At 61.4% G+C, this 16,699-nt stretch overlaps 2 protein-coding genes across 6 annotated transcripts in view; one reads left to right on the top strand and one right to left on the bottom strand.

Moving 5' to 3' along the window:
- The window catches only part of MGRN1 (mahogunin ring finger 1), a 53,702-nt gene extending 53,424 nt beyond the window's left edge, over nt 1–278 (bottom strand). For 2 of the 4 annotated variants that reach the window (XM_027683696.1, XM_027683697.1), the window contains exon 1: nt 136–274. In XM_027683696.1, the coding sequence (XP_027539497.1) occupies nt 136–223 (88 nt within the window). In that variant the 5' untranslated portion in view covers nt 224–274. Of the gene's footprint in view, nt 1–135 lie in introns of all 4 variants that reach the window. The other 2 variants (XM_027683698.1, XM_027683694.1) reach the window with 2 other exon arrangements.
- Nucleotides 279–5,725: 5,447 nt separating this feature from the next.
- Nucleotides 5,726–13,686, top strand: UBALD1 (UBA like domain containing 1). Of its 2 annotated transcripts, none has more exons than XM_027683833.1 (3): nt 5,726–6,013; nt 11,499–11,558; nt 12,564–13,686. In XM_027683833.1, exons 1-3 carry the CDS (start codon nt 5,906–5,908, stop codon nt 12,882–12,884), a joined length of 489 nt encoding a protein of 162 aa, XP_027539634.1. In that variant the 5' UTR covers nt 5,726–5,905; the 3' UTR covers nt 12,885–13,686. The 2 variants fall into 2 exon arrangements, with proteins under 2 accessions (XP_027539634.1, XP_027539635.1); XM_027683834.1 differs by lacking the exon at nt 5,726–6,013 and adding an exon at nt 7,135–7,316.
- Nucleotides 13,687–16,699: the final 3,013 nt, after the last annotated feature.

Raw genomic sequence — 16,699 nt, 5'->3', positions numbered from 1 at the left:
CAGAGCCAGAGCCGGAGCCAGAGCCATCCCCGGCCGGTGACAGCCGCTCCCTCAGCCCCTTCCGCGGCCGTCCCGCTCGGCCCGGGGGGCACCGGGCCCGGCCCGGCCCCCATCCCCGGCCCCCGCGGCCCTCACCGGACTTGGGCGGGTAGCGATAGGCCGAGTTGGCCTGGATGTCGATGTCCTCCACGCCCGCGATGCGGCGGCTGAGCAGGGAGCCCATGGCGGCCGCGGCGCGGGGGGCGCAGAGCGGCGGCACCGGGGGCGGCACCGGGACCCGCACCGGGACCCGCACCCACGGCGGCGGCGCGGGGCACGCCGGGACTGCGAGTCCAACCGCGCCCGGACTACAGCTCCCGGCAGGCACCGCGCCGGCGGGACCAACCGCGGGGGGGAACCAACCGCGGAACGTACCAAGGGCGGCGAGGAGGGGGGAGAGCGGGTGCCCCGCTGGGAGGGGGCGCTAAGGAGGCACCGGGATGGGATGGGATGGGATGGGATGGGATGAGGAAGGGATGGGAAAGGGATGAGATGGGATGAGGAAGGGATGGGAAAGGGATGAGGAAGGGATGAGATGAGAAAGGGACGGGGAAGGGATGGGATGGGATGGGATGGGATGGGATGGGATGGGATGGGATGGGATGGGAAGGGACTGGGGATGGGATGGGGGTGGGAATGGGAGCAGGAGTGGGGGTGGGAATGGAGATGGGAATGGGATGGGATAGGATAGAGATGGGAATGGGGGTGAGAATGGAGGTGGGATGGGAACAGAAGGCAGCCTGGGGATGAGCACAGGGCACCCTGGATGGGGATGGACACAAGGATGGACCTGGGGATGGGCACAGAGAATACCACGGACACACCTGGGATGGGGAAGCCCTTGGAAGCTTGGCCAGGGATGCACAGGGAGGATGCTCAAGGACACATTCTGTACAGGGATGCACAGGGAGGATGGATGCCCAGGGAGCTTGCACAGGGATACATGGGGGGGATGCCCATGGGAGATGCCCAGGGACACATCCTGCACATGGAGGATGCCCAGGGAGACACACCTTGCAGAGGGATGCCCAGGGACACACCCTCCCCATGGATGCACAGAGTGTCCGTGCTGGGACGGAGGTGTGCATGGAGCCTGCAGATCCTGTGGGCCAGCTGGGGTAGCCATGTTCCTCCTGGGAAGTTTGGCATGGGAATCCATTATCCAGGCCAGTTCCCAGAGGTGGGACCTGCTCCTGGCTGAGGCTCAAAGCCAGCAGGAGAAGAGGCGATCGGCCTCCCAAGCTGCAAGACCTTGTGACATTCCCACGGGGAAACCTCTCCTGTGTTTTTCCCCTCACAGATAATCCATGCAGGAAAGAAAACAGAGGTGTCTGAGGCTTGGATGTGAGAGCAGGGGATGACTGGGCTGACACACCATCTCAGAGGATGGCTCGGAGAAAGAGGCACAAAAGAGCCACCAATATCCCAACACTGAGTCCTGTCCCCTCTGGCACCGGGGAGCAGGGATAAGCTGCCCAGGCTCGGTTCATGAAGGGAGGCACCTTCCTGCGCAGGTTCTGCAAAGAACTGGGGACCCAAATTCCAAATCCCAGGGAGACATGAAGGAGCAGGGATGGCACGTGTGAAATGTCTTCAATTGGCCTCAGGAAGAGAGGAATAGCAGGAAAGAGGGCTGGGACACAGGGAGAGGGGATGGGGCAGGGAGCAGAGCCTGCCAGCACGGGAGCATTTTGTGATAGCGAGTGAGCGGGCGGTGGGTGGAATTTGCTGGCTGTAAACACAAACTAAAACACACCCAGCGGGAATAAGCAAACAACCCCGAAGGGAAACGTGCTTCCAGACAGTTATTACCCTTGCAGCTGCTGTGGCCACCCCGAGTAGGGCCAGTACAAGGAGCCATACGGGGCACAGGATGTCAGGGGAACGGGTGCTGGGAGTGAGCACAGAGCAGGACCAGACCTCACTCTGCTGCATCCCGTTGTGCAGCAGGGTTGGCAAGGACAGGGAAAAGCACGGAATTAGCAACCAGTCCTGCTGGCCAGCCATGAAAGCCGGGTACCTTGCACCTGGCACAGGGGAGCCTTGGCAGTACCTTGCTGGGGTGCTGCCTGCTGTGTCCCCCAGGATCCTGCTGGCACCCAGAGCAACAGTGCCTCTTGCTCAACCAGCCTCTCCCTGCAAGGGTTTCTTGTGACAGAAGTTGCACAGAGAGAGAGTGGAGGGATGGAGTGAAGGATAGAGTCTGCTAACTCACACGGTGACACTCAGCCTGTGTGTGCTGGCCTGGAGCCTGTCTGGCTGCTCTGTGCCTGCACAGCCATCAGCAATGCTCCTCGGGGATGGGACCAAGCCCCCTGGCAGCAGCAGGGTGATAGGAACAGCTTGTGTGCCACCAGCAGCCCCCATCCAGAAGAGTGAATCCATAACCCCCTAAGGCCTCACTCTGCAGCTGATTTGGGGCAGTGCTGAAGCAGATCTGGCACAGCAAGGATCTCCATCTCCCCATGCCATGCTGGGGTCTGTTTGCCAGCTGGCAGCCAGTTGGCCACGAGCCTGGGAGCAAAGCTGAGCCGTGTCTGCACCATGAGGCAAGGCAAGGATGGGAATTTGCACAGGGACAGAAGACGAGGGTCCTTCGCCCTTCCCTCCCACATCCTGAGCACCAAGAGCATCCTGCTCTTCCCCAGCCCAGTGAGGCACTTGGAGGGAACTGCTCCAAAGCTCTTACCTGAGCTTTTTGGGGGACAGAATCACAGAATCCTAGAACATTTTGGGTTGGAAGGGACCTCAAAGACCACTTAGTTCCAACCCCCAGCCCTGTTCTCTCTGCAGCTGCTCACCAGGAGCCATATGGGTGAAGCAGGGAAGCCAAGAGCAGAGCCAGGTCCCACAGCACTGGGCTGTGGGGTGTCGGCTCTGCCCGGGAAGCTGCTGCAGGAGGGTTTTGTTCCTGCGAAACCTCCACCAGCGGGAAGGTCCCTCCCGGGCCACTCCGAGAAAGCCGCAGGGCCCCGAGGGCGTTGCTGCCATCTGGGAGGGCAGGGGCTTTCGCTGGTGAATATCCCCCGCGGGGCCCTGCTCCGTGAGATGCGTGTGAGAGACAACGACAATAGCAGCGCTGTGCCAGGGCCGGGCTCAGCCCTTCCGCCCCAAATCCCGGAGCGAGCGGAGCTGAAGGGCAGCACCTCCAGCAGCCGCGGCTCCTCTGCCCCAGCCCGGCCCATGGGCACACACACAAAGGCAGGATATTGCACCACTGCCTCCTCTGTCCCTCGCAGGGGCCACTGCCAGCAGCAGGGGGAAGGAGAGAGGGAGCCTTGAGGCCGGGAGCGGGGATGCCCTCTCAGACCTCTCCCGGCGTCCCGCAGCACCACAGGTGGGTCCTGTGGGCTGGAGGAGCAGCAGCCCCCCAGCCCTGGGGTGCTGTGGCAGCTGCAAGAAGCAGCAATAGCTCCACAAACCCTGGTGGTGCCACCTCAGTGGGTTTTGCACCTTCAACTCTGGGGTCCCCGAGGCTGTATTTGTCCCTGCTTTGATGCTGCCGGCCCCAGGTTCTGCCTGCTCCGTGCTGAGGATGGAGAGGGAGGAAGGTCATGAAGGTGGGAGGCCCTCCAGGACAGAGGGATGAAAAGATTTCCACGAGGTACAAGGTAGCCTGAGACTCCAGGTGCCATCGTGGTGTGGGGTGAGAGTGATCAAGCTGGGGAGGACCAGGGTGAAACTGAGCCAGGGCTCCTTCCCCTGGGACCCTGCAGAGCCCAGGAGTGGGAAGGAGACCTCAGCTCCGGCACTGCCTTCCAACTCGGCAAAATCCATCCAGGAAAAGGTGAGCCTGGAGCCATTCTCCAGCACAACCTGGAGAAGAGCAGGAGAATAGAGGAGAGATCCTTCAAACCCCTCCATAGAGCCTGGTGAGGAGGCAGAGGGGCCGGAGGGACACCCACCCTCGCACTGCCACAGGTTTCTCCAGCCACCACCACCTGCCCTTCAGGAGTCTCCTTGGACATCTCTGCTGGGGAGGCAGCTACAAGCACACTCGTGTAAACAGGGAAATCTGTTTCCCTGCAAACCTCCCAGTCACCGGAGCAGCTCAGCCAAAGTCCAGCTGCTCAGGGGTTTATTACCCAGCAAAGCAAATTGCTTTGTATCAGTTGTCCCCTGCCCAGAGCTGTCACTCACTTTGTTTGTCAGGTATAACAAGGTTCAGGAGCCCTGGAGACTATACGCAGTTCTTCCTCACCAGAAGGAGTGGTGAGCCCATGAACTTTGCCTTCCTAAACACTGCCCTGCTCCAAAGGGCTTCCAACCCTCTCCCGAAAGCCCCGCTGGGCCAGGCCCAGCCCTTCTCCCTTCAAACACCCAACTGCAAGGTTTCTAAAAGTTTCTGGTTCTTTCTGATTAAAATGATCCTTCAGGAGACTTGTTTTTCCAGCTGTATTTACACCGTGCTGGCTACAGATCTCCCCTTGCTGCTTCTCTCTGGGGGTTGTCTCCTTGGAAAAATGACCTGTCACCTCTGGCTGTGTCCCACTGCCACCACTGTACAGCTGAGCTCTCACTTGGATTTAGGCAGTGACACACACAGGAGGAGGAGGAAAACCCCTCGGCCCCAGAATTCTCCAATTCTCCAAGCCCTGGAGTGCTTTAGTGGTTACTAAAGGACACGTGGAAGATGGTGACCAGCTTTGGACAATACCAGAGCAATTCCTGCCTGGCCAGCGAAGGCTGCAAAACCTCACCGGTCAAACGCCTGAGCTTCAGCTGTTTAATCCTCACGGCTCAGAAACACCTGTGGCCACACCTAACTGCTGGCTGGGGCCAGAGGTGTCCAACAAACCCCTCGTGGTGAGGATAATGAGGATAAACCCCTCCAAACCGCAGGAGACGGCCTCATGTAACACGGAGGGGGCTGGAGGTCTTAACAAGCCTTGCGGAGCCAGCGCTTCCCTGTGTCTTTTCCCTTGCTCTTCCCTGGCTTTCCTCCCCACAGCCGCGTGTCTGTGCCTGCTTATCCCTAGCAACACCATTGTCCGCCCGCCAGGGCCCCGAGCTTTCATCTGCCGCTCTCAAAGGAGCCTTTCACGGGGCCAGGAGCCCCCCAGCACCTTCCAGAACCTTCTCCGGCTGCCGCCTCTCACTTCAACAGTCAGTGGGGTGCACGGACACGCTGCCGATGAGGGAAAAACGGGACCAGCAGGGGCTGGAGCAAGCCCCCCGTGGTTTACTGGCGCTGCGGGAGGGCGCGGGGCCAAAGGGCCGCTGCTGCTGCTCCACCATCTCAGGCCCCGCTGGGGGCTGTGCGGGAACTGCGAGACAAGAGGCTCCCGGCAGAGCCGCGCAGGCTGCGGGGGCACCGCGGGGGCCAGACGTTACCGGTGCAGGGCAAAAGGGGCGGCACAGGGACAGCAGCGGCAGCCCCGCTCCTCCGGCCCGGCCCCGCCACTCCCGCACGTCAACAGGAAACCGCACGCGGCCCGACTGTAAACACCGCCCGCGCCCACGTGACTGGCGGGCCCCGCCCCCCGCCTCGAGCGCGGCCCCGCCCCCGCCGCCCTCCCATTGGGCGCCGCGCCGTTGTTGACCATATACGGTCAGGTACTACGGAGCCGCGGGAGCCCATTGGCTGGCCCCGCGCGTCACTCAGCGCGCGCCGGCAGCTCGGCAAACAAAGCGGGGCCTGCCGGGAGTTGTGGTCCGTGCGGTGGGGAGGGAGGCGCGGCGGGAGGGGGGCTCGGACTACAGGCCCCAGGCGGCGCCGCGCGGGCCGGGCCGCGCCGGCCCCGCCCCCCCGGCGGCCGTGGGCGGGGCCAGGGCGGGCGCCGTGAGTCAGTGCCCGGTAAACATTGGCGTGAGCCGCCGGCCCCGCCGTGCTGGCGGCGCCCTGAGGGCGGCGGGGGCCGCGGCCATGGACGAGCTCAAGCACCAAGTGATGATCAACCAGTTCGTGCTGGCGGCCGGCTGTGCCGCCGATCAGGCCAAGCAGCTGCTGCAAGCGGCCCACTGGCAGTTCGAGGTGAGGCCGCCGCCCCGGTGCCGGTCCCGGGCGGGGCCCCCGCGTGGGGCGGCCGCGGTGGTGGGGGTGGAATTCGGGCAGCGTGGGCCCTGCGGACACGCTGCTTCTCCGCCTCTCCGCTCGCCCACACGCGGCGGGGCCGGGCCGGGCTCCCCGTGGGCGCCACGCGGGGCGGGGGGAGCGGGGCCACGTTGCGCGGGGGGAGCCTGGGGGGGCAGCCCCGCCGGACCGGGGGAGCAGAACCCTCCTCCTGTCTCCCCCCGCAGCCCGCACAGACCCTCCCGTGCGGCCGTGGGCTGTAAGAGCCCCGCGCAGCCTTTCCCACGGCCCTGCCCCGGGGAGTTTTGAGTACCTCGGGCGGCCGTGGGAGAGGAGACTTTGTAGGTCAAAGCCTCTCTGGCTCCCAGACGCCTTTTTTCCCCTCGCCCGCGGGCGGGATACTCCGTGACATTGACAGGGGTGAACGCCGGGCGGGGGGCGCGGGGGGGACTCTTTCGGGGCGCTCTGAGCCCCCGGAGCTGAAGTGCAAAGGAGCAAAGAGGTGTGCGGTGGCTGTCGCCGGTAAATTGCTTTCTAGGTGGGATTTTTCCTCTCCTCCCGCGGCCCCGGCAGCTCCCCGGGCTGGAGCTGATGGTTTTGACGCTAATGGCACCTCGGTAATTGAGGTGTCTGCGCTGCGATGCGGGAGCAGGTCTAAGCCAGGCCGGGGAGCCGGAGGCTCCGTCTGTGCCATCCCTGCGGCTGGAGCCCCTCTCCCACCGCCCGGGTGGGCGCCGGGCTCCCCGACGGCGTTCGGGGGCCGTTCCCTAAGGGAACGGCTGCCGGATGGATCGGGAACGGTCTCGGGATTCCCAGGTGCTCAGTCAGGCGTTCCAAGCCGAGCCGTGCGTGCCCGGGGAGCGCGGGGTGGGTTTGCGGGGATGTCGGGGAGGCCGAGCCGCGTTGCCCTCCACCGCGTCCCACTGCCGGGAGCACCGTGGCGTGGGATGTGCCGCATGTGTAGCGTGCTCTGGGGTTTGTTTACTAACACAGCCCGGCTGTGTGGCCCTCTGGGACAGGCGGGAGCCGCTTCCACCACCTCCGTGCGTTGTCGCAAAAGAGCCGGGGAGGGGATGACAAAAGTTTAACTTCTCTATCAAAAGGCTTTTTTTTGCAGAACTTTGCCACCGTTTGGCGAGTTGCACAAGTACAAACAGCCGTCTCCTGCCGGCTGGGCACTCACATGACTCAGAGGAAGCTGGGCTGTAAACAAACGCTGCGACGACGAGCCGTTACCATGTTCCCACTCACTTTTGGTGCAACGGTCAGATAATTCCCTTTGCAAAATGGCCGCTGGGCACGGCTCCTTCTGGGAGCCACGCTGGGGAGGGAGCACCTCCCGACCACTCCTGCCTGCTTCCACCTCTTGCCCGGGTTGCTTTTGTTATTCTGGTGCAGCACCCGTTTGCTGGCTGGTGTGTGTCTGCAGTGGCAGTGAATTGGTGGAGTTCAGGCGAGTTCAGTGGTGTAAATTAATAGTGCCCTGCGAGCCAAAGTGCTGCTTCAGGGGCACGGTGTGAATTGGATCAGCCTGCTTGTACCCTGAGGGTGTTGATTCTGCCTGTAAGACCATCATGGGCAGAGGTGTTCTGTGCAGGGGGGATGAGGGGAGCTGAGTGGCCCAGGCACAACAGCAGGAGTTGGGTTCTCCCAGCTCTGTGCCTCTGTCCTGGCCAGGGCACTCCTGGCACCCATCTGCCCTGCCCAGGACCTTCCCTGCCTGTGGCAGCCCCTGGGTGTCGGTCATGGGCAGGAGGGAGAAGGAGGCTGCTGTGAAACACAGACAGCTTTGGGATGCTGGTATTTTGGGACCACTTTCCTGGGCTCATGCTACTTTGGGGCTGCTCAGGGGCCCTTGTATGTGGAGGAGGATGCAATGGGGGCTGCAGAGGGGTTTTGCTGCATGTGGTGTCCTGCCTGCTTGGAGTGGGGTGAAGGAACATCATCCAGGACAGCAAGCAGGGTGGGAGATCAGGAGAACATTTGGGATACAGCCACATTCTGTGTGGTGTGAGCTGATCGGAGCCTGTACCGAGTTCAGGGGCTTGACCAGGGAGCCATTTGTTTTGCATCCCATCCATCCCTGGGGAATGGGGCAGTAGGGTGTGGATCACCTCTCCCACTCATTCTGACTCCATTTCTGTTTCCTGGGGACGGTGGGCAGGGGTTTTCCTGTCATGCCTGGTGTAGTTTGCAGCCCTTGCAGCACCGTGAGCCCTCCCGTGCTCCCAGGGGTGGCTGCCGTGGGTGCCAGCCAGAATGGCGGTGCCAGCCCAGCCCTCCAGCAGCTGGAGCAGTGCCATGACTGGTCGCAGGGGGAGGTTTACAGTTCAGAGGAAGCAGCTTGGAGTGTCTCTGGCCCCTCTAGGGCCGCAGGTGCTGGCTTTTTGGGAGAAGCCAGAGAGAGCAGCGGGTACCTCCTCCATGGCTGGAACCCAGCAGGCTGCCAGGCAGAGTTTGCAGAGTCTCACATGGGGCTGAGCAGTGGATCAGGCAGAAAGGTGTTGTTCAGCTTTGTTATGTGCTCGTGTCCCCTGGGGCTGCTTGGGAAGGATGAGATGAAATCTGCTTTTATAAGAGCACTCTTTCCTTCCTTTTCCTCGTGCTAAGTGTGTCTCTTCAGTGTAGTGAGCCTGGGTATGGGGAACAAGAGAAGGAGCAGGTGTCTGGCTCTGCTTGCTGTGCCCATGGTTGGATTTCCACTTCCTCTTATGTATTTATGTCTTATGAAGCCCCTTCCTTTGGGGCTCAAGGACAGGGTGCTCTCAGGGCTGCTCCAGCACTGGGGCTGCTGGGTCCCCTGTGCTGGCAGCAGGTACAGCACACACCTTCAATCACCCTCTCTCTGACTGGGTCACCACTCTTGGCACCCTGGCAGGGTCCCTGTGTGATCCACCTCTTGTGAAGCTCCTGGTTTTGCATCCTGGGGGGGATACAGTGGCCTGGTCACCTGCTGAGTGTGACAGGAGACAGGGGCTGAGCTGGGCTCGGGCTCCTCAAGCAGAGAAGCCTTAATTGGCTTTGCTGTTGCACCAGTCACCACAGCACTTGTGACGCTGGCTGGAGACCAGGTGGCACAGGCAGCTTTGGTTACATATGTGTCCCTGGCACACTCTGAGGGGGTGGGAGTGGGTCCCTCGCCTGCAGGGCTGGGGCTCTGCAGGTCCTGGGTCCCTTGGGAGGTGGGCATTGTGCTGAGCAGAGGGGTTGCTCCTGCCATGCTTGGAAAGGGGCAGATGGAGGGGAGGGGACACTTTTAGGCAGAGGGGCCTGCACCGGTGGAGTGTTTCCTCTGCCCGGTCCCAGCTGCCATCCCAGCGCTGGCAGGGATCGGTGGGCAGCTCGGGGGGACAGCAGGGACCTGCTCTGCCCCTGTCTGCCAGTGGCACAGTCCAAGATACGAGGCCACTTGGAAAACAGGAGCACAGAGCAGATTTAATCAGCTTATGGTATCTGGCTGCGCCCACACCTCTGCCTGTGCTTCCCGTTCGCTGTTCCCCCCTTTCTTATCAGGATCTGTCGGAGCGATAGGGCCTGTGGGTGTTGACATCAGACCTCACCCAGGACGAAGGGTAGCGCAGTGATGGGGGCGTCTCTGCCTCAGAAGTGTCTGTTGGACACTTTTTGATCCTTAGATGTATGCTGGCCTGTTCAGAGCTCTCTCTGGGCCCACAGACCCTATTTCTGCTGTATGGCCACCGTTTAGATCCAGCAGGTCCTGCCTGCGGGCGCTGAGGGCTTTGAGTTCCCAGCCTGGCTGGGTGCAGGGTTCGGGTGTGTGTTATTAAATGGAGCTATTGCAGGGAAGAGCCTTGCCAGCCCAGCTATTGCACGCTCCCCCCAAGGTTTGGGAGCTGCCAGACTGTGCAGCAGGAATTGCTTCCCCCACCCAGGTCTGGATCATTGTTTGCAGATACTGCTCTGGCTGCCACCTGGTCGTGCCAATAGTTTTCTGCTGTGTAGCCAGGAAACCATAAAACCCTTTGCCTTCCCAGGGCCTGCCAGCCTGGGTGTTTGGGGCAGAATTAGTTTTCCATTGGATCAATGAGCTGAGCTGACTCACTGTCATTTATCCCAGCCCTGGGAATGACACAGGAGCATGTGGGCACCAGGATGAGGAGCATGTGTGGTGGTAGGACTGTGGCTGCTGCAGTTGGGTAGGGTTTGGAACAACCTCCCTCTCCTTTTTCCAGGCTTTTCTGCCTTTTTTTTTTCCCCCAGCAGCTTGTGTAACCCCAATCTCTGGCTTGTAGGAAGGGAGCAAAGTCTGGGGTGGTGTGGCAGCACCCAGCCCCAGCCCTGCTCCTCACACCCTGCCTTACAGAGCTGCAGGCCCTGAGGAGAGGGCTGAATGGGACACATGGGGGCTTTTCTTCCAACCAGAACTGAATCCAAACCAGTTCTCCAACATTTCCATCAAGTATGATCTGCAACTGAATCAAAACATTGTTTTCTAGCCCTGACTTGGTTAAAACCTGGCACAGAACAGGGGTCAGCTTCACTAACATGGAATCACAGAATAGTTTGGGTTGGAAGGGACCTTGAAGATTATCTTGTTCTAACCCCCTGCTGTGGGCAGGGACACCTTCCACTAGACCGTGTTGTTCCAAACCCCATCCTGGCCTTGAACACTCCCAGGGATGGGGCAGCCACAGCTTCCCTGGGTAACCCATGCCAGGGCCTCGCCACCCTCACAGGGAAGAACTTCCACTGTTCCTGTATCAGTTCAGTCCTGTGCACCCCCAAAGCTCCTGATGCTTCTGCTCCTCCCAGACCTGGGCTGGGTGTCTGCCCTCCTGGCCATGCTGTTCCTCCAGCCTTCTATCCCTGCAACCCTCCTTGTTCTCTCACGTGCCTGTGGCATGTGACATATTTACCAGACTGTTACTGGTTTTAACTGGAAACCAACCAGGGCAATGTCAGTCATCACCATGCCCCGCCTGTGACTGGGTTGGAAATGCTCTGGTGTGTGAGGCAGGCACTTGCTGCATCCCTAGGGATGTCCTGGTGGGAATGCAGCGACCATGGTCATGTTCTGTTAAGGACACACACTTAACTGGTTCCTGCTGAGGTTGGGTTTGGTTTCCCTCCTCTCCCCGCACACAGTGATTGCAGAGCATGGCTGTGAGTTGTGAAATGCGTGCCAGGGTCTGCTCCAGCAGTAGCTGCTCCTCAGCGAGGATGGTGGTCCCAAATACACGTGGCTGTTACCTGCCCTGGTGCGAGCAGATGGCAGGCATGGGTCCCTGCCTGGGGACAGGGAGCAGCTGTGCCCAGCACCCTCCTGTGCAGGCAGGGGCTGTGGGTATGGTCAGCCCCCCAGGGCCTGTTTTTGGATCATCTGTGGGGTCTGTCAAAGCCCTGCCGCTGTGTGCAGGGACGAGGTGGGTGCCGAGTTTGCGTGCTGGTGGTAACACCATCTTCCCTTTTTTCTTCTTGCTTTCAGACTGCTCTCAGTGCTTTTTTCCAAGAAACAAACATCCCCTACAGCCACCACCATCAGATGGTAAGTGCTTTCACAGCTCCCCGGGGCGCAGCACCAGCTGGCGGGCGCTTCAGCCTGGTGCTGATGTCCAGCTCGCTGCTTCCCAGCCCCAGGAGCGCAGGCAGGGAAGTCTGACCGGGCACTGCCAGAGCTGCCTGCCAAGGGAGGTTTTCCTGGAGAGCAGCTGGTGCTACATAGTGGGACAGCAGGGCTGGGAGTGCCCTCAGAGCCCTGCAGAGGGGTTGGGGCTGCACCTCCAAGAGGGATGGTCTGATGGAGGATGTTTTGGGGATGGCCACTGGTCCATACCAGCCCAAGCATGGGAGAGAGAGCATGGAGGATCCTGAAGCACCAACCTGTGTAAACACACACACACAGATACGTGGTGTTTCTCACCGAGCAGCAGCCACACACACGAGTCCTTGTGTGCTCCCTGGAGCGTGCAAATCCCTGGAGCCTCACCGGAGCGTGCCTCTGGAAGTGTGTAAACACAGGAGAGCATGGGTGCTGCCTGCCTCTGCTCTTCCAGCTGTCCCCAGACTCAGTCCCTCAGCTCTCATGCCCCGGCAGCCTGTAATCTGCTTGGGCAGATGTGTCTTAGGGATTTACTGGCTGCTGTGGCCTCATTTGACTCTCCAGGACAATTGGGGATTTGGGGCGTGCAGAGCAAGTGCCCGGCGGGGCCAGAGCGTGCCCAGTCTCCTGTGGGGTGGGAGCTGGGCCTGAGCCTGGTGCCCACCAAGTCAGAAAGCTGCAGGCCCAGGGTGGCACCAGTGGGTTGTGGAGCAGAGGGGGTCCCTGAGTTGGGTGGGTACAGGAGTGGGCACAGGGGGTATTGTCTGGGCCCTCTGACAAGAACTCTCACCACAGCATCAGTTTAGACCCTTAAATAACAGCGTGGTCAGCAGAGAGTGGGTCGGGGGGGGCTCCCTGTGCCACAGCAGTGGGGGCAGAGGGGTCTCTGTGCCCCTGTGGGAGGCAGAAGATAGAGACCCCCCCGCCTGACCCCGTGTCTCCTTCCCGCAGATGTGCACTCCCGCCAACACGCCGGCCACGCCGCCCAACTTCCCCGACGCCCTCACCATGTTCTCCCGCCTCAAGGCTTCCGAGAGCTTCAACAGCAGTAGCCCCGTGGCCTCCATGGCGACCTCCCCACCGCCCCCGGCCCCGCCGCTGCCCCAGCACGGGGCCTTCAACCCCGCCTGGCCCACGGCTTCTCCCCCTGGCCAGCAGCAGAGCATGTGGACTCCGGCCGCGCCGGCGCAGCCCGCGGGCTGGCCCGCCGCTGTCTCCCAGCAGGCCACCGCGGAACAGAAGGCCAACGTGACCATGGAGGCAGAGAGATGAGGCCGCGGCCAAGAGCGAACGCGGCGGGGAGGGACCCCTGCATATAAATATTTTTTTTTTTCCTCCCCCCCCCTCCCCAAAGAGGAGAGGAACTCTGCTGCCAGGGCGTCTGGCAGCCGCCGAGACACACGAGAGAAATAGCTGCCTTGCATGGGTTTGGTTTGAAGTAGTTTTTACTTGTTCTCGAGCTGAATGGAGCTCCCCAGAGACAGCGGGAGGCTGCGTGGGACCGGTGCCGGCCTCCGCGTGGGACCCCGCCGCTGCCAGACTCTCCGGGAGGGAGCACCCCCTCCTCTCTTGGGACACCGGAGTTTGCATGCCAGTGACATTTACAGAGGAGGTCCCTTCTTCAGGGTCCCCTGGGCCACCCCACTAGGCCAAGTGGGTTGTGCCTGAGTGTTTCCCCCTATCCCTTGGCCCCGCTCGACTGGGTGGGGGCAGATACCCCACGAGGCTTGTTTTTTGTAAGGGGTGAAGAGAGCAAGGGCTGTTCCTGCTCCACCACGGCCTCCACCCTGCACACATCATCCTTGCTGGTGAGCAGGGCTGGCTCTTGGGGAGGCATCTGGCCCCTCGCCCAGCCCCTGATGGAGAGCAGGGGGTGAGCCACAGTGGCCCGGCTAGGCCAGCACACCCTCCCCTCCACCCCCTGGGATGGGGTTCTCCCCAGGGCTCTTTTGCATGACACAGTGTAACCCTAGAGACTGGGATCGTTTTTAAGCCCTCTGTTCTTTTTCCCGGCGGCTGGAAGTCTCTCCGGATGCGCCGCAGCCGCTTGCAATACACGCTCTTCTGCTTTGAACCCGGTGTCTTTGCTTCGCTTGCAGCAGGGGAAGGCTGCCCTGGCCCAGAGCGTTTCAGATCCCCTCTCCCAGTGGCTCTTGTGTGTCCAAGGTGGGGCTGGCTGCACTTGCAGCTGCTCCAAACACCCCGTTCCAGCAGCACAGTGACACCAACTGCCTTTGGCCAAGTGCATCCAGGGCCCAGCCCCAGCAGGAGCCAGCCCAGCTCTGGCTGCAGAGACCCCCCAGGCCGATGGCAGGGCTGTGCTGAGCCCTCGGCTCCCTGTGTGACACCCACAGGTCCTGGTGCCTTGCTGTGACCTGTCCCCTCTTTGCCAGGTCCCTCGGAGGTCGCTGTCCCTGCGGGGCCCTCTCCCAGCAAGGCTGTGCCCCTGCATCTCTGCGCTCACCAGTCAATAATTAATTTGAATCTCTTATTTGTGTTGCTAAAATAAACAGTGTGGTTTCACCCTGGCTGCCTCTTGGGACAGCCTTGGCAGAGCCTGGGAGCGAGGGCTGGAGCTGGGGCTGGCTCTTGTGAGCTTCCTTGCGTGGAATTGTGCTGGAGCTGCCACCTGCAGTCCTGCCCCACTGAACGGAATGGGCCAAGCTGGTGGCATCTGGAAGGAGCCAGGGCTGTGCACCTTGTTTCCCAGCTGTGGTGGCCTGAGCACGTCAATGCCAGGGTGGAGTCCTACTGGGAGTGGGGGTGGTCTGTGAGGCAGGGGGTGTGCACAGAGCCCACCCAGGGGACACAGAGAAGGGAGACAACTGCCTGTGAAACAGGTGAAGCCACATGGAGACCTGGGTGGTGGGGAGGGGAAGCTGCTTGTGACTGTCTCTAGGGGCACCAGGAGCCATAGGATTGGAAAATCAAGTGCTAGAGCAGAGACCTGGACATCTGACTGACCAGAGAGAGCTCATGGGGACATGGCATAGCCCAAAAGTGTCAGACTCTGGTTGCTGAGTCCCCAGGGATGGCACAGGAGAGAGTATCTCTATGGTCCCCAGTGTTAGCCCACGGCAGTGAGTGGCTGCCAGGGCAGTGTGACTTCAATTCCACCAGTCCCCCGAGGCCTGGCAGCACAGCCCTGCTGCACCTGCCCCTCCCCAGCCCCCCATGACATTTTACAGCCCTGTAAAATGGAGAGGGCTCACGGCACTGCAAGGGCTGCAAACTACACCAGGCATGACACCTGGGTGCCAGCCCAGACACCTGTGCAGTTTGCCACCAGCCCCCGAGGAGCCTGTCTTTGTCCACATGGCAGCACCTGCAGTGCAGAAGGATAAACAGCCCTTACATGGGGCATGACATCCCTGGGAGCCCTTCAAGGAGTGCTTACAAGCAGGCTGAGCCCACACAGCAGAGCTGGTGGCTCAGGGCACACCCAGGACAGACATTCCCATGAGAATGGGAAAATACAGTTGCTGTTGTGTCTGAGGATGTGCCAGGAGCAGGGCTGGAAGGCCTTCATTGCTTCAGTGTGAGAAGCAGAGACACTTAGCACAGGGAGTCAGCCATCCCCTGCAGAGCCCCAGCCCTGCCACCACCCCATGTGCCTTTGCTTGTTCACAACACCAAAGCCCTTCTCCAGCAGCACCTTGTCCATGGCCGGGTGCTCCACCATCCCACTCAGGCTCCACGTGTTCCCCCAGCCCTCCCCTTTGCCTCCTTGGAGCCGCCCACCATTGTTCATCCCCAGCTCTGTGGGCATGGCATGGCCACAAAATCCGGGCATGCTGAGCTGCTTTGGAGTGGGGATGTGCCAAGTCTGGGCAAGCCTGTACTGAGCCTGGTTCAGGCACCTGCCATGGCACAAGTGGCTCCTGAGCTGAGCCCGGGGCTGTTTTCACCTGGGTGTCCTCGGTGTCACCCCACAGCCTTGTGCACTGCTCCTGCAGCTGGGCCAGCACCTCCCTGCCCAAACCCAGCCCCTGGGGAGGACACGTAGCCCTGGGTGAAACAGGGAGGCTGCAGGACCCGGGCAAGGCAGGGAGGTGAGCTTATGGGTGGCCCCAGAGAGTGGCTAGTGAGGACATCCTGAGAAATGCCCCCGTGTGTCCCTGGCAAGTGGGACGTGGGGTTGCAGCCACCAGGCACTTGGGCATGGGATGGGCACCTTCTCCATCCTGCAGGTGCTTCATCTCACACAGCACCTTCTCCAGACAGGCAGCCACATCCTCCAAAGTCCCTGAGACAGCTAAAAACACACACCAAAGCTTTGCTCCAGACAGTGCTCACTCCTGCAGGCCCCCAGCACAGCGCTGTCCCAAACCCAGGCAGCTTTACGGCTGTGGAGACCCCCTGGCACTGCTGACAGGCCCTGGGCACAGCCATGCCAGGGCATGGGGCAGAGGGACAAGGGGGCTGCAGTGGCTTGGGGACCTGGATGGGCTGGCTGAGTGTGGCCCTGCCATTCACCTGGCAAAGGTCTGGTGGCACAGGCTGGCATGGCAAGCCTGGTGTGACAGAGATGTCAGTGCTCATGGTGGCTGGCACAGGTCCCTGTGGCCTCGTGCTGCTCCAGCAGCCAGCCCAGCCTGCCTGGGGCTTTGTGGGCCAGTACCTGTGAGGCCTCAGGACCAAGCTCCCAACCAGAGAGTTTCTGAAACCAAACAGCCCCTGAGGTTTTGGGGAGAGAGAAGAGCCCCAGCCATCCCAGGGCATTGCCAGCAAAGAGCCTGGCACCCGGGAGCTGCAGCACCTTACCAGTGGGCATCCCACAGAGAGGGTTCCAGTGCAGCTCCTGATGCACCTCCACCTGTGACTGGGAGAGAAATCAGCCCTTCCACCCTGGTCCAGGAGGGGAGAGCCTGGGCAGCCCCTGGGATGGGTAGGGAGACTCCAAACCTTGCCACCACGGTGCCATTTCCAGCCCTGTGGGTCTCCCAGGACCTCAAAATCTAGAGGGCAAAATCCTCCTGGCACTGCAGGAGCAACAAGAGCAGTGGGGTAACTGGGACAGTGGGATACCCAGGGATGGATGTCTGCTCCAGTGGCTGTGAGGGTGACACAGACCCTGCCAGAAGAAC

Source organism: Neopelma chrysocephalum, unplaced genomic scaffold (genome assembly GCF_003984885.1).
Source record: "Neopelma chrysocephalum unplaced genomic scaffold, ASM398488v2 Primary Assembly neopelma1_65, whole genome shotgun sequence".
Classification (NCBI taxonomy): Eukaryota; Metazoa; Chordata; class Aves; order Passeriformes; family Pipridae; genus Neopelma; species Neopelma chrysocephalum.
The sequence above is the reverse complement of the archived record's forward strand: the minus strand, read 5'-3'. Positions and strand labels throughout refer to the sequence as shown.